The sequence below is a fragment of the Anolis carolinensis genome, chromosome 5 (genome assembly GCF_035594765.1).
Source record: "Anolis carolinensis isolate JA03-04 chromosome 5, rAnoCar3.1.pri, whole genome shotgun sequence".
In the NCBI taxonomy this organism is placed as follows: domain Eukaryota; kingdom Metazoa; phylum Chordata; class Lepidosauria; order Squamata; family Dactyloidae; genus Anolis; species Anolis carolinensis.
The window spans coordinates 166,341,398-166,353,615 of NC_085845.1; the positions used below are offsets into that span (position 1 = coordinate 166,341,398).

The 12,218-nt window shown below is 41.4% G+C and overlaps 1 protein-coding gene across 1 annotated transcript in view; it reads left to right on the top strand.

Moving 5' to 3' along the window:
• The window catches only part of scyl2 (SCY1 like pseudokinase 2), a 35,514-nt gene that overhangs the window by 9,161 nt on the left and 14,135 nt on the right, over positions 1-12,218 (top strand). Inside the window, exons 3-9 of the mRNA XM_062980980.1 lie at positions 903-1,060; positions 6,163-6,307; positions 8,035-8,184; positions 9,458-9,679; positions 10,698-10,814; positions 11,234-11,359; positions 11,794-11,970. Coding sequence (XP_062837050.1) covers positions 903-1,060; positions 6,163-6,307; positions 8,035-8,184; positions 9,458-9,679; positions 10,698-10,814; positions 11,234-11,359; positions 11,794-11,970 — 1,095 coding nt within the window. The remainder of the gene's footprint in view (positions 1-902; positions 1,061-6,162; positions 6,308-8,034; positions 8,185-9,457; positions 9,680-10,697; positions 10,815-11,233; positions 11,360-11,793; positions 11,971-12,218) is intronic.

The window sequence follows — 12,218 nt, forward strand, 5'->3', positions numbered from 1 at the left end:
CTGTATAGTTAACCCTCATTTACTTCAGCTGACTATGATTGAAAAGGAATGAAAAGAAATATGATTCCATTTCACTTAACAATTTGTAGAAGTAAATTTCACATCTTTAACAAACTGGATGGCTTATGGAGAATTTTGAGATTGTTGGTAAAACTGAACTCCTAAGGCGAAAACTACATGTTGCATACATTGGTATGAGACTAATGTTCTAATACATTTTTTTTTTTATTTTGAAGAAGAACGTTTTGATTTAGTAGGTATGAGATGAGATAGGGAAAGAAACACCACTTATTATTATTTGTTCATTTATATCCCATCTTTAAAGGACTCATGCTAAACAATACAGATTAAAATTGTACAAAAATTGGCAATATTTATAAATATAAAATGTTATTTAATATAATTAAGTATTTTATAAAGCTAAAACCACTACAATTAATCAAAAAACCATATACAAAACACAAAATACAGTAGTACAATACACTATTACAAGCCCTTCTGTCAGTTTCTAAAAGTCTAATGGCTAGGCATGTTTTGATTGAACATTAAACCATGGTTTTATTCTAATTAGTATACTGACATTAAACCAGAATTTTATACTGTAGGTGTAAGAAATGAACTGAACAGACCAAGCAGATGCAAAAGTGGAGCAAATTTGGAGATAAATGTGCTGGCTTGATAACTTGTGCCTTATTTCTTATAACATAGTTTAAGAAAACTCAATTGATACACCTGACAATGTGAGTGCAGGAAATATTGACTGATTTGTAAAGAATTCAAATCATTATGAAGATTGTGCTATTTGTTCTTAGTTTCTGGGGGGAAAACAAATACAACTGTGGTTCGATAGTTTCTTTTATTTTTCACTATTCAATCATTCTGTTTCCATGTCTTACTCTTAGGAAGTTGCAGTTTTTGTTTTTGATAAAAAGCTCATAGACAAGTATCAGAAATTTGAGAAGGATCAAATTATTGATTCCTTAAAAAGAGGGGTTCAACAGCTAACAAGACTTCGACATCCCCGGCTGCTAACTGTGCAGCATCCATTAGAAGAATCCCGGTAAGTTCACCTGTTATTTAATTAAAGGTTAAGTTTATTAATAATAATAATAATAATAAAACTTTATTTATACCCCGCCACCATCTCCCCAACGGGGACTCGGGGCGGCTTACATGGGGCCATGCCCAAGACAATACAATAAACCATAACATAATACAATTAAATAATACATTACATAAAATAAACAGTACAACATAAGATCAAAACAGCAATATAACACGAGCGGGCCGCATGAATACTACATTTAAAAACTAGATTAAAAATTAAAACTCTGGGTGAGAAAGGGATCAGAATAAAACCTCGAGGGACGGGACATCAGATAGTGAACCAGTCTAGAGGATAAATATCGGGGGGGAGTAGCATAGAACATTTACTCTCCGAAAGCACACCGGAAGAGCCATGTTTTTAAATCTTTCCTGAAGGCTAAAAGGGTGGGGGCTTGCCTGATTTCAATGGGCAGCGAGTTCCACAAGCGAGGGGCCACCGCAGAGAAGGCCCTCTCCCTTGTTCCTACAAGGCGAGCCTGAGATATAGGTAGTGGCGACAGGAGGGCCTCCCCTGATGATCGGAGAGGTCGGGCAGGTTTATGATGGGAGATACGGTCACGAAGGTAGGCGGGTCCCAAACCGTTTAGGGCTTTATAAATGATGGTCTGCACCTTGAATTGGGACCGGAAGATGAACGGCAGCCAGTGGAGCTCCTTAAACAGGGGAGTAGATCTCTCCCTGTAACTCGCCCCCGTTATTAGTCTGGCGGCCGAACGTTGGACCAGCTGTAACTTCCGGGCCGTCTTCAAGGGAAGCCCCACGTAGAGCGCATTACAGTAGTCCAGTCTAGAGGTAACTAATGCATGCACCACCATGGTCAAGTCAGACTTCACGAGGTATGGTCGCAGTTGGCGCACAAGTTTGAGTTGTGCAAAAGCCCTCCCGGCCACCGCCGACACCTGCGCTTCAAGCGTCAACGCTGAATCCAGGAGGACCCCCAAACTGCGGACCTGTGATTTCAGGGGGAGTGCAACCCCGTCCAGCACAGGTTGCCACCCAATACCCCGATCCGACGAGCGACTGACCAGGAGGGCCTCTGTCTTGTCAGGATTGATCCTCAGCTTGTTCCTCCTCATCCAGTCCGCCACAGCGGCCAGGCACTGGTTCAGCACCCGAGGGGCTTCCTTGGAGTCAGGTGGGAACGAGTAGTGGATTTGTGTGTCATCTGCGTAGAGATGGCAACACCCTCCAAAACTCCGGATGACCTCTCCCAGCGGTTTCATGTAGATGTTAAAAAGCATGGGGGATAAAATAGACCCTTGCGGGACCCCACAGGTCAAAGGCCAGGGGTCCGAGCAGGTGTCCCCCAGCTTCACCATCTGGGAACGGCCCTCCAGGAAGGACTGGAGCCACTGCAAAACAGTGCCACCGAGTCCCATCCCGGAGAGCCTCCCCAGAAGGATACCATGGTCGATGGTATCGAAAGCCGCAGAGATGTCCAGGAGAACCAGCAGGGTCACACTCCCCCTGTCCAGTTCCCTGCGGAGGTCATCCACCAAGGCGACCAAAGCCGTCTCAGTGCTGTGCCCAGGCCTGAAGCCAGACTGCGAGCGGTCCAGAAAATCAGTGTCATCGAGGAACTCCTGGAGCTGCGTGGCCACCACCCGCTCCAGAACCTTGCCCAAAAACGGGAGGTTGGAAATTGGTCTGTAGTTGTTACATACAGATGGGTCTAGCGAGGTCTTTTTTAGTAACGGTTTTACCACCGCTTGCTTAAAACAAGATGGAAATGACCCCTGACCCAGGGAGGCATTTATTATAGCCACAAACCAATCCAACAACCCCTCTTTGGCCTGCTTAACCAGCCAAGAGGGACAAGGATCCAGAGCACAAGTGGTCGCCCTCACAGACCCAAGAATCCCCTCCACGTCATCCGGAAGAACAAGCCGGAAAGAATCCCACAAAATCGGACAGACAGGTGCCTCGGTTACCTCCGCTGGAACTACAATTAAGCTGGAGTCCAACTCATGGCGTATCTGAGCAACTTTGCCTGCAAAGTGGTGCGCAAAATCGCTGCACCTAGTTGCCAAGTCATCAGGAAGCCCCTGGGTCTCAGGAGGCCGCAGGAGCTCCCCAACAACTCGGAACAACTCCGATGGCCTGTTGGCCGCAGACGCTATGCGGGCAGTCGTGAAAGCTTTCCTGGCTGCTCGCAGAGCCACGGAGTAAGCCTTAATAGCGGCTTTAGCCCGTGCTTGGTCAGACACATCCCGAGATTTCCTCCAGATGCACTCTAGTCCCCTCCTCGCACGCTTCATCACAGCCAGCTCCTCAGTGAACCAAGGAGTCGACATGACTCTACGCAGCGAAAGAGGACGTTCGGGAGCGATCGTGTCAAGTGCCCTTGTCAGCTCACTATTATAGCGATCAGCCAGGACATCGACAGGATCGCCAGTCTCCAGAACAGGAAGATCCCCAAGAGACCTCAGGAGTCCATCCGGATCCATCAGCCTCCTGGGGCGGACCATCTTAATGGGTCCACCACCCCTGCGGAGGTTAGAAGACACGGCGAAACTCAAACAGATCAGATGATGGTCAGACCATGACAATGGAAGAATATTTTGCTCTTCCACTCTGACTGTCCCACCGTCCACAATGAAGACGAGGTCCAGCGTGTGTCCCGCCTGATGTGTGGGCCCAGATATAACTTGAGTCAGCCCCATGGTCGTCATGGCAACCATGAAATCCTGAGCTGCACCTGTCAAAGAGGTCTCGGCATGAATATTAAAGTCCCCCAAAACTATGAGTTGTTGGGAGACCAGGGCCGAATTGGAGACCACTTCTGCTAGCTCGGACAGAGAGACTGCTGGGTCGCGGGGTGGACGGTACACCAGCAGAATCCCCAAGCTGTCTCGGGCTCCCACCTTCAGGAAGACACACTCAAACCTCGAAGACTGCGGAACGGCGCATCTGATCAGGGCGATGGACTGCCGAGCAATCACCGCGACTCCTCCTCCCCGCCCCCCAGCCCTGGCCTGCTGATGCACCCCGAAACCTGGTGGGCACAGCTGAGTGAGATTCACACCACCCTGCTCGTCCAACCACGTCTCGGTGATGCATGCCAGATCCGCCCCCTCATCCAGGATCAAATCCTGGATAACAGCTGTTTTACCGTTGACGGATCTGGCGTTCAAAAGCAGGACCTTAAGGCTGGGAGGTCTGTCCTGAAGACTACCACACCTATTCCTCTCCAGGGTCGCAAAAACTCTGTTGCGCTTCTTCCTGGGTCGAAAGTGACCGTTCTTCCTTCTCCCCCAAACCACCTCAATGAGACCCTGCCCGTGGAAACCCTCTCCCCCCTGGAGAGATGACTGATTGAGGTTGCCCATTGAAGGGGATAGTCAGCTGTCCTGAGATAGAAAATCACCAGCAATACTTGGTTGTTTAAAGGAGGGGCCTATCTCCGCTGGTGTAGGAGGAAAGGAGTCATCTAACAGATCATCATCTAGCGTGGGAAGGGGGCTAGGCACTAATGATGTCTGAGAACGGGACTGAGAGGTAACATAGACATGGCCTAAACCTGGGGGATCTTGTCTACCAAGATTCCGCCTGATGTCCAGGGGGCGAATCAATGGGTCTACTAGTACCCTCCTGAGAGTAATGCCCCACTGTTGAAGTTTGGGCCTATACAAAAACAATTCCTCCATCAGTGTTCTGTCTTCCAATCCAATGAGAAGACAAATGGAGCGGTTCCAGGACTGATAGTCTCTACGAAGCCAGTCGATAGTCTTGATCTTCACTTTCGACCAGCTTAAAGATAGAATTTGTGAGAGAGATGTCCGGACCGCTCGCTTAGATGTCCATCTTCCTCTGTTCAATAGTGAGTCTTGCACTTCCACTGCCACCTTATTAGTTCGCAACAGATGTTGGGAATTGCAGTAAGTGTCCAGGGAGTGTTCATAGTCACAAAATATTGTGACATTCAGTTTATTATTTTGGGAAAGCTACTTAAGTACATAAACTTAGAGTGAAGGTCTAATATCCATTTTCTAGAAATCTGAAATGCTCTAAAATTGATCACATGGATGGCTAAGATATTGACACATTTACTTCCTTGTAGTTCAGTATACAAAAACCTTGTTTTATGTATAAAAGTATTACAAATATTGTGCACAAAAGTACCGACAAGCTATACATATAAGGGGAAACATAAATGAATTTTGTGTATAGACTTGAGTACCATTTGCAGTATATCTCATATACTAGTTTTCAAAAATGAAAAAAAAAACCCAAAATGTTTCAGATCCCAAGCATTTAGGGTAAAGGATGCTCAACATGTGTTGATTAATTGAAATGATCTGCTTCTTCGAAATATTTGTGTAATAGCCAACTTACAGTCTGTCTATATTCTGAATCTATCAAATATTTTATCTTCCTAACATTAATCTTAAGAATATGATTCTCTTACTGTTGTGGTGTGTGTTCACATATGGAAACTATCACTGATACCATCCCTGCAAAGCTGAAGTTTAGACTTGCCTAATAAGAAAGTGTTCATACAGTGGTCTATCTCATAGAACACAAGGAAACTGAACATAAGGTAGATCTTGGGTATGAACTTTAGATGCCAAACCATATACAGGGTGTCTCCCCAAAATGTATACATCCTTAACAGCTTATAATTCTGCATTTATTGTTATTTTACTTCTTCTTTTTTTCAGTGCAGTGTATTGTAGTGCAAGGATGACAATTGGAACGCCTTGTATAAAAGTCTAATTTTGGATGGAATTTTTAATTGACTAAATCAATACGATAGCATTTATTTTTCAACATACAATGTATTTATTTAGCTTTCAGATAATCACTCTATAGCCATTATTGTCTTTTCAAGGGTGTATACATTTTTGGGGACATACTGTCTTCGCCTATTTCACAGAAGATGAGTTAGGGGTTTTCAGATATACATGCATACATGCATGCACATATACACAAGATATAAAGCACCACTTGCTCCCCACCACCCCAAGTGGATAGTTGAGCATTCTTCAAAAGAAGCACTGGACATATTGCGAATATCTGTCAAATAGGCTGACTTCTTTTTTTCTTTTCTTTTAGGGACTGTTTGGCATTTTGCACAGAACCAATTTTTGCAAGTTTATCCAATGTTCTTGGCAACTGGGACAATCTTCCATCACCTTTACCATCTGACATCAAAGAATATAAACTCTATGATGTGGAAACCAAATACGGTTTGCTTCAGGTATGTACTCAGCACTTGTATATGCTTCCTTAATAATGCTATGTGCAGGCAAGCATAATGCATTTGGTATCATACATGTATCACAACATCTTACCTTTAAACATATACATGCATTTGGCCCCATTGGCATGGCCAGAGCTACATGAATGAAAATATTTGTATAAGTGTGTCTTGCAATGTTTCTGTGACCCTGTGCTCGATTTTTATGCCGTAGCTGCCAACCAAGAGTGTTGACCTCCATAAATGAGACACCCTAACCTAAAATTTGTTTGAATGTAAGCCAATAAGTCTTTGCCTCTTATTTGCTTAAAACAGATTGATTTGAGATTTTTAATTCATTGGTTGTCTTTTTATTTTTATTCATACTATTTATTTTTCTATATATTTCACAAAAACAGTGGCAGTTCACTTTATGTTGTGTACTGCTGTATGCTTCTAATCATACTCACTTGATGTGCGGGAGAAGACCATGGAGCAAAACTGGTTTGTCATGTTGCACAAAAATGGGCAGCTCCCTTTTCTGAATGGATTCTTTTCAGAAGAACAAATGAACAGTATACATCAGATTTGTTCTCTAGGTTGTTTGGAACAGGATAGTTCCCTGTTTTGATACATTGACTGTTTTCTTTTCCTGCTGAAGTGATTGAACACACTAAAACACAATACTCATCCATGACAGCCCTGGACTTTTTGAATCTCTAGTAGAAATGTGTGCAGTATTTGTCTCATTTGTTTAATTCGCGTTTCTGTTTTGTATCGTCCATTCGGATGGCACAAAACAGAAATACCCCCAACGAAACAAAAACTGCCTCGAAATGAAAGGCAGGCAGGAGCCAATATCGGCTCCAAGCCTGCCTTTCGGATCGATCAGTTGTAGGTCCTGCGGGACCCAGGTGTGTAGGCCCAAAGCCTGCACCCATAGGCCTAAAGCTCCCGGGCCTATGGGTGCAGGCTTTGGGACTAGGCGCCCAGGCCTCGCAGGACTTACAGTCGAGTGCTGAGTAAGGAGCAATCCTTACTCGGCACTTGACTGTAAGTCCTGCGAGGCCCGACTAGGCCTGGCCCAAAGATTGCACCCGTAGGCCCAGGCATCCGAGCCTACAGGTGCAGCTTTGGGCCTATGTGCACAGGCCTGGTGGGGGGGAGGAGTTTGGGGGTGGCTAAGTCGTCCTGCACCTCCCGCTCTCCCTTTGCCCGGCTCCTTACCAGGCATTTGAGCGGTGTTGGCTGCTGCTGTGGCCATGGCTGGCACCTTCCCCCCCTCCAAAAAAAACAAAACAAATGTCTGACCTCCCAATTTTGGAAGATCAGATGAAAATGGATCAGGGCTTCAATGAAAGTCGGGACACAAAACAACAAGGTAAGTCCTGAAATCCCATCTCTAATCTCTAGGTTGTTGTAATGTGTGAATTTACCCACAGAATTTGCTGTTGTTTTGGCACAGAAGCAAATATTTATATGGCAGCTGCTCTTTCTGAAGATTTTTAGGAAGCTTTTGCAAGTCTGTTCCCTCAGCAGGAATCACACAGTGCTGCTGAGAGTAAAGAAAAAAAGGTTGGGAATGGATTGTCCCTCATCTGGAATTGAATGCCTTCCACTTCCCTTCTTGACCATAATATCAGCAGTTCTGGCATCAATTCAAGGAGGAAAAGCTAACATTGCTCATATAGCGTGGCTTCATAAGGGTAGGAAACAAAGCCCCTGACAAAGACACTCTTTTCTAACAGGTTTCTGAAGGCTTGTCATTTCTACATAGCAGTGTGAAAATGGTCCATGGCAACCTCTCTCCAGAAAACATCATTTTAAATAAAAGTGGCGCATGGAAAATTACGGGATTTGACTTTTGTATTCAATCCATGAATCCATCAGAACAAGAGGTAATAAGATGTTTAACTTTGTCTGAGTAGTCAGATACCAATAATTTGTCTTTGTGTTGGTAATTAATCACCTTGATTAGCATTAACGGCCTTGTCAGCTTCATGTCCTAGCTTCTTCCTGCCTGGGGAATCCTTTGTTGGGAGGTTTTAACTGCCCCTGATTGATTCATGTCTGGAATTCCTCTGTTTTTAGAGTGTTGTTCCTTATTTACTGTTCTGATTTTAGAGTTTTTTTAAAATACTGGTAGCCAGATTTTGTTCATTTTCATGGTTTCCTCCTTTCTGTTGAAATTGTCCACATGCTTGTGGATTTCAATGGCTTCTCTGTGTAGTCTGATATGATTAGTTTAGTTTATTTAACTCTGAAAATGTATATCAAAGCAATGGGATGTAACTCAAATAAACCCAGTGCATAATTCTCTTGTAGTGACAATAACTAATTTCATTTAAAATTCAATTTTGGGACATATGAAAAAAAATCCATATTAGAGGAATACCTTTTTGGAACCCACTTACAGGTTGCAAAATCATCAGATTGCAAAGCAAGAAGGTAAAGGTGGAGAAAATGGGGGGGGGGGGGAGCAGGTGGTAGTATAGAATAGCCATAACCTTAAAATACAGGATGCATTTTCAGGCATTCAAATTTTGCTAAAGCACTATAATGATTTCAGGTTGCTCCAGAATTCTCTCTAGAACTGCCGAGACAAAGAAACATTTTGAAAATACAAAATCTATCCTTTCTTAAATAAAGTAGACCAATTCATTGGTAGATAGAAAAAGAACACAGAAGCAAGACAGTTTTTATTTTAAGAAAACTTGAAATAATTTTAAGTGGTAATAAAATGCCAGTATCATCTAAATGGGTAGCTTTGGGGTAGCTTTGTCTAGAACTGGAGGGCATATACCTTTAAGATGAAATCCCATTTACATCTAGTATAAAATCTGATTCCTTCAGTGTTGTATTTCACTGCTGAAAGATTACATTCAGTTTTCTCTCAGATTCTTGGTAAAAGCACCCATCTCTTTTGGGCACTGTTTCTCAAACTGTGCTCCTCAAGATGTTTCGGACTTCAGCTCCCATAAATCTCAGCCAATTTACCAGCTGTTAGAAATTGTGGAAGCTGAAGTCCAAAACATCTGGAGGAGCACAGTTTGAGAAACTCTGCTTTAGGGCACTAAATTCATATTTTGAGGTGTTAAGAAACAATGTTTTGATAATGTTGTTTAAACCTATGCTAGAAAACACTATTCCTACTGTTTTTTTTTCTTGCAGCCAAAATACTCTTGTAAAGAATGGGACCCAAACTTACCATCTTTGTGTCTTCCCAACCCTGAATATTTGGCACCTGAATACATTCTTGCAGTGAGCTGTGAGACTGCTAGTGATATGTACTCTTTAGGAGCAATTATGTATGCTGTGTTTAATAATGGAAAACCCGTTTTTGAGGTCAACAAACAAGATATATACAAAAGTTTCAGTAGACAGCTCGATCAGGTATATTGTTAATTTGTTTTGTTAACTAATAAAGCAGTTTTGGGGCAATGCATTTCAAAGATAAGCCAAGTAAAAATGTGCGCTGAATTCAGTGAGCAAGCATGAAACTTGGAAACCTAAAGTGATCAGCATAACCACTTAGAAATAGTTGCCACTCTTAAATTGAGCAGCAACTAGATAATTTATGCGCCATTATCAAAGATCATTCCTCCTGACAGTAAATTGTAATGAAGAGAGCTGACAGAAATGGAGGGCATGAGAAGCAAGGCGGATCCTTGTTAGAATACAAAATATATTCTTTTAAGATGTTAAGGCAGGAACTTTTCCCAAAACACCCAAATTAGTTGACTGTGAATAGTCTTTGGGAAATAAAAATAAAAAGCACCAAGTGGAAGAAGCAGCATCCTGAAGAACACAGTTGATTGGCACCCTGACAAACAATGTTGTTGAACTGCAATTCTCAGCTTTCTTTATACTGTGCTGAGGACATCTGCTGCAACATGCAGTCCAACAACATCCCAAGGGTTACATAACTCCCACCTTTTCTTTAAATAAAAGCATTACAGCATTTCGTTATGTGGTCCAACTGTTTGCTTATATTTGAAACAGCAGGTGCGTGCACGCATATAGTTGTGTATCTCCCTATTCAGGCATTATAAATGTACTTAAAATACAAATGCAAGGAAGGGGGTTTGCTAGCCCCACCTTGTTGTTGAGTTTTTCCTCCTATGAAGAGCAACTTTTGAAAAAGGAAGGACATGTCAAACCATTGGTGTTCTTCACACAATCAAAATGCTTGAAATTCAAAGCTCTCTTCTTCAGAAAGTTACATTTCACATTTCGAAGTAATAGCAGTAGAGGTGCTGGGACTAACATGCCTCCCTCCTGCCATTTCCCCCTACATTTATATGAACTAAATAAGACATATTTAAAATATATGAATGTATTGACATATCTAGCTTGATTTTAATAAGTACATTATCTATTGATGTAACTAATATGTGTTTTATTTGTCCAGCTTAGCCGTTTGGGTGCCAACAATCTTCAAAACATCCCAGAAGAAGTCTGTGAGCATGTAAAGCTACTTTTAAATGTCGCTCCTGCTGTCAGACCAGATGCAGACCAAATGACTAAAGTGGGTAAATAGAAGGATTACTTAAAATATCTGCAGGAAATAGCACAAAGCCATTTTAGCAACTCTAATAAGAAATTAGCATTTGACTTTTAAATATTTAATTTTCTTTGAGCAATATTCCAGTTTATGAAAATCATAGAAGATATTTATTAATATTTCTGTTGCGAAAGAGCTTAAGACTGCTTTATTAACAAATCAAGTGAGTGATTTACTGGAACTGTTGCCTGGCAGAATATGTTTTTTTAAGGGGATGATGTTATGCTGCTATATAAAAGTAGGTCATATTTTTAATGCCAAAAGAAATGTTTCAATTACCATTACTACCTCTTGACTATTTTCCAGTTCAAAATTTATACGAATTCGTTTGTAATATATAGCATAACATCAAATGTAACTTTCTTTTTTCATATTTATTTCAGATCCCATTTTTTGATGATGTTGGGGCTATGACACTACAGTATTTTGATTCTTTATTCCAAAGGGATAATCTTCAAAAATCTCAGTTTTTTAAAGGGCTGCCAAAAGTTTTACCCAAGCTACCCAAGGTCAGCAAACTCAATTTATTTTATAGGCATTTTTATAGACATATGTCTCCCTCCTTTTTTATTTGTATCATTCATTGTTACTTCATAATATATTGTATTTTGGATTTGAAATACAAAGGTTCTTAACAGTTTATTTTACTGACAGCTTAGACAGGTGCATGTTTACAAGGCAAATAGATATACAGTATTATTTTTGAGAAGTTTATAATACCAATGTGATCTTTTATAAGATGTCATCAGTTGTGGTTTCACAACCAAAAATCCATAAAATACAACAGTGATTCTAAGACTCACCCCATTTTTAGAGATTTATAAAGGGAAAAGTGCATCTTAGAATTGAAGAAATACATTAATTGTATGAGATTACTTCTAAATTTAGGATTGTTGAAGATAATAAGTAAGTGCTAACAAGAAATATGTCTGTTTTCTTTTAGCGCGTTATAGTGCAGAGGATTTTACCTTGCTTAACATCTGAATTTGTAAATCCGGACATGGTACCTTTTGTATTGCCCAATGTTCTGCTAATTGCGGAGGAGTGTACCAAAGAAGAATACATAAAACTAATTCTGCCTGATCTCAGCCCTGTGTTTAAACAACAAGAACCAATCCAGGTGCGTTTGTGACATAAGCTAAATTCTTGAAAATTCATATTTTCTTATAAAGCTTGGTAGCAGTAATCAAGAGCCAGAATAAGAGATGGTACTGTATTATCTTACTTTTGCCAAAGAAGAACTTCTTAGCCAGCTGTTACTTACAAGTTTTAGGTAATCCTTTCCTTTTAGAGCAAGGCTATTAAGGGCATTACAAGTAACTGAATGTAAGGTATTGTTAATATGTTTTTTATTCTTAAATCTTGAAT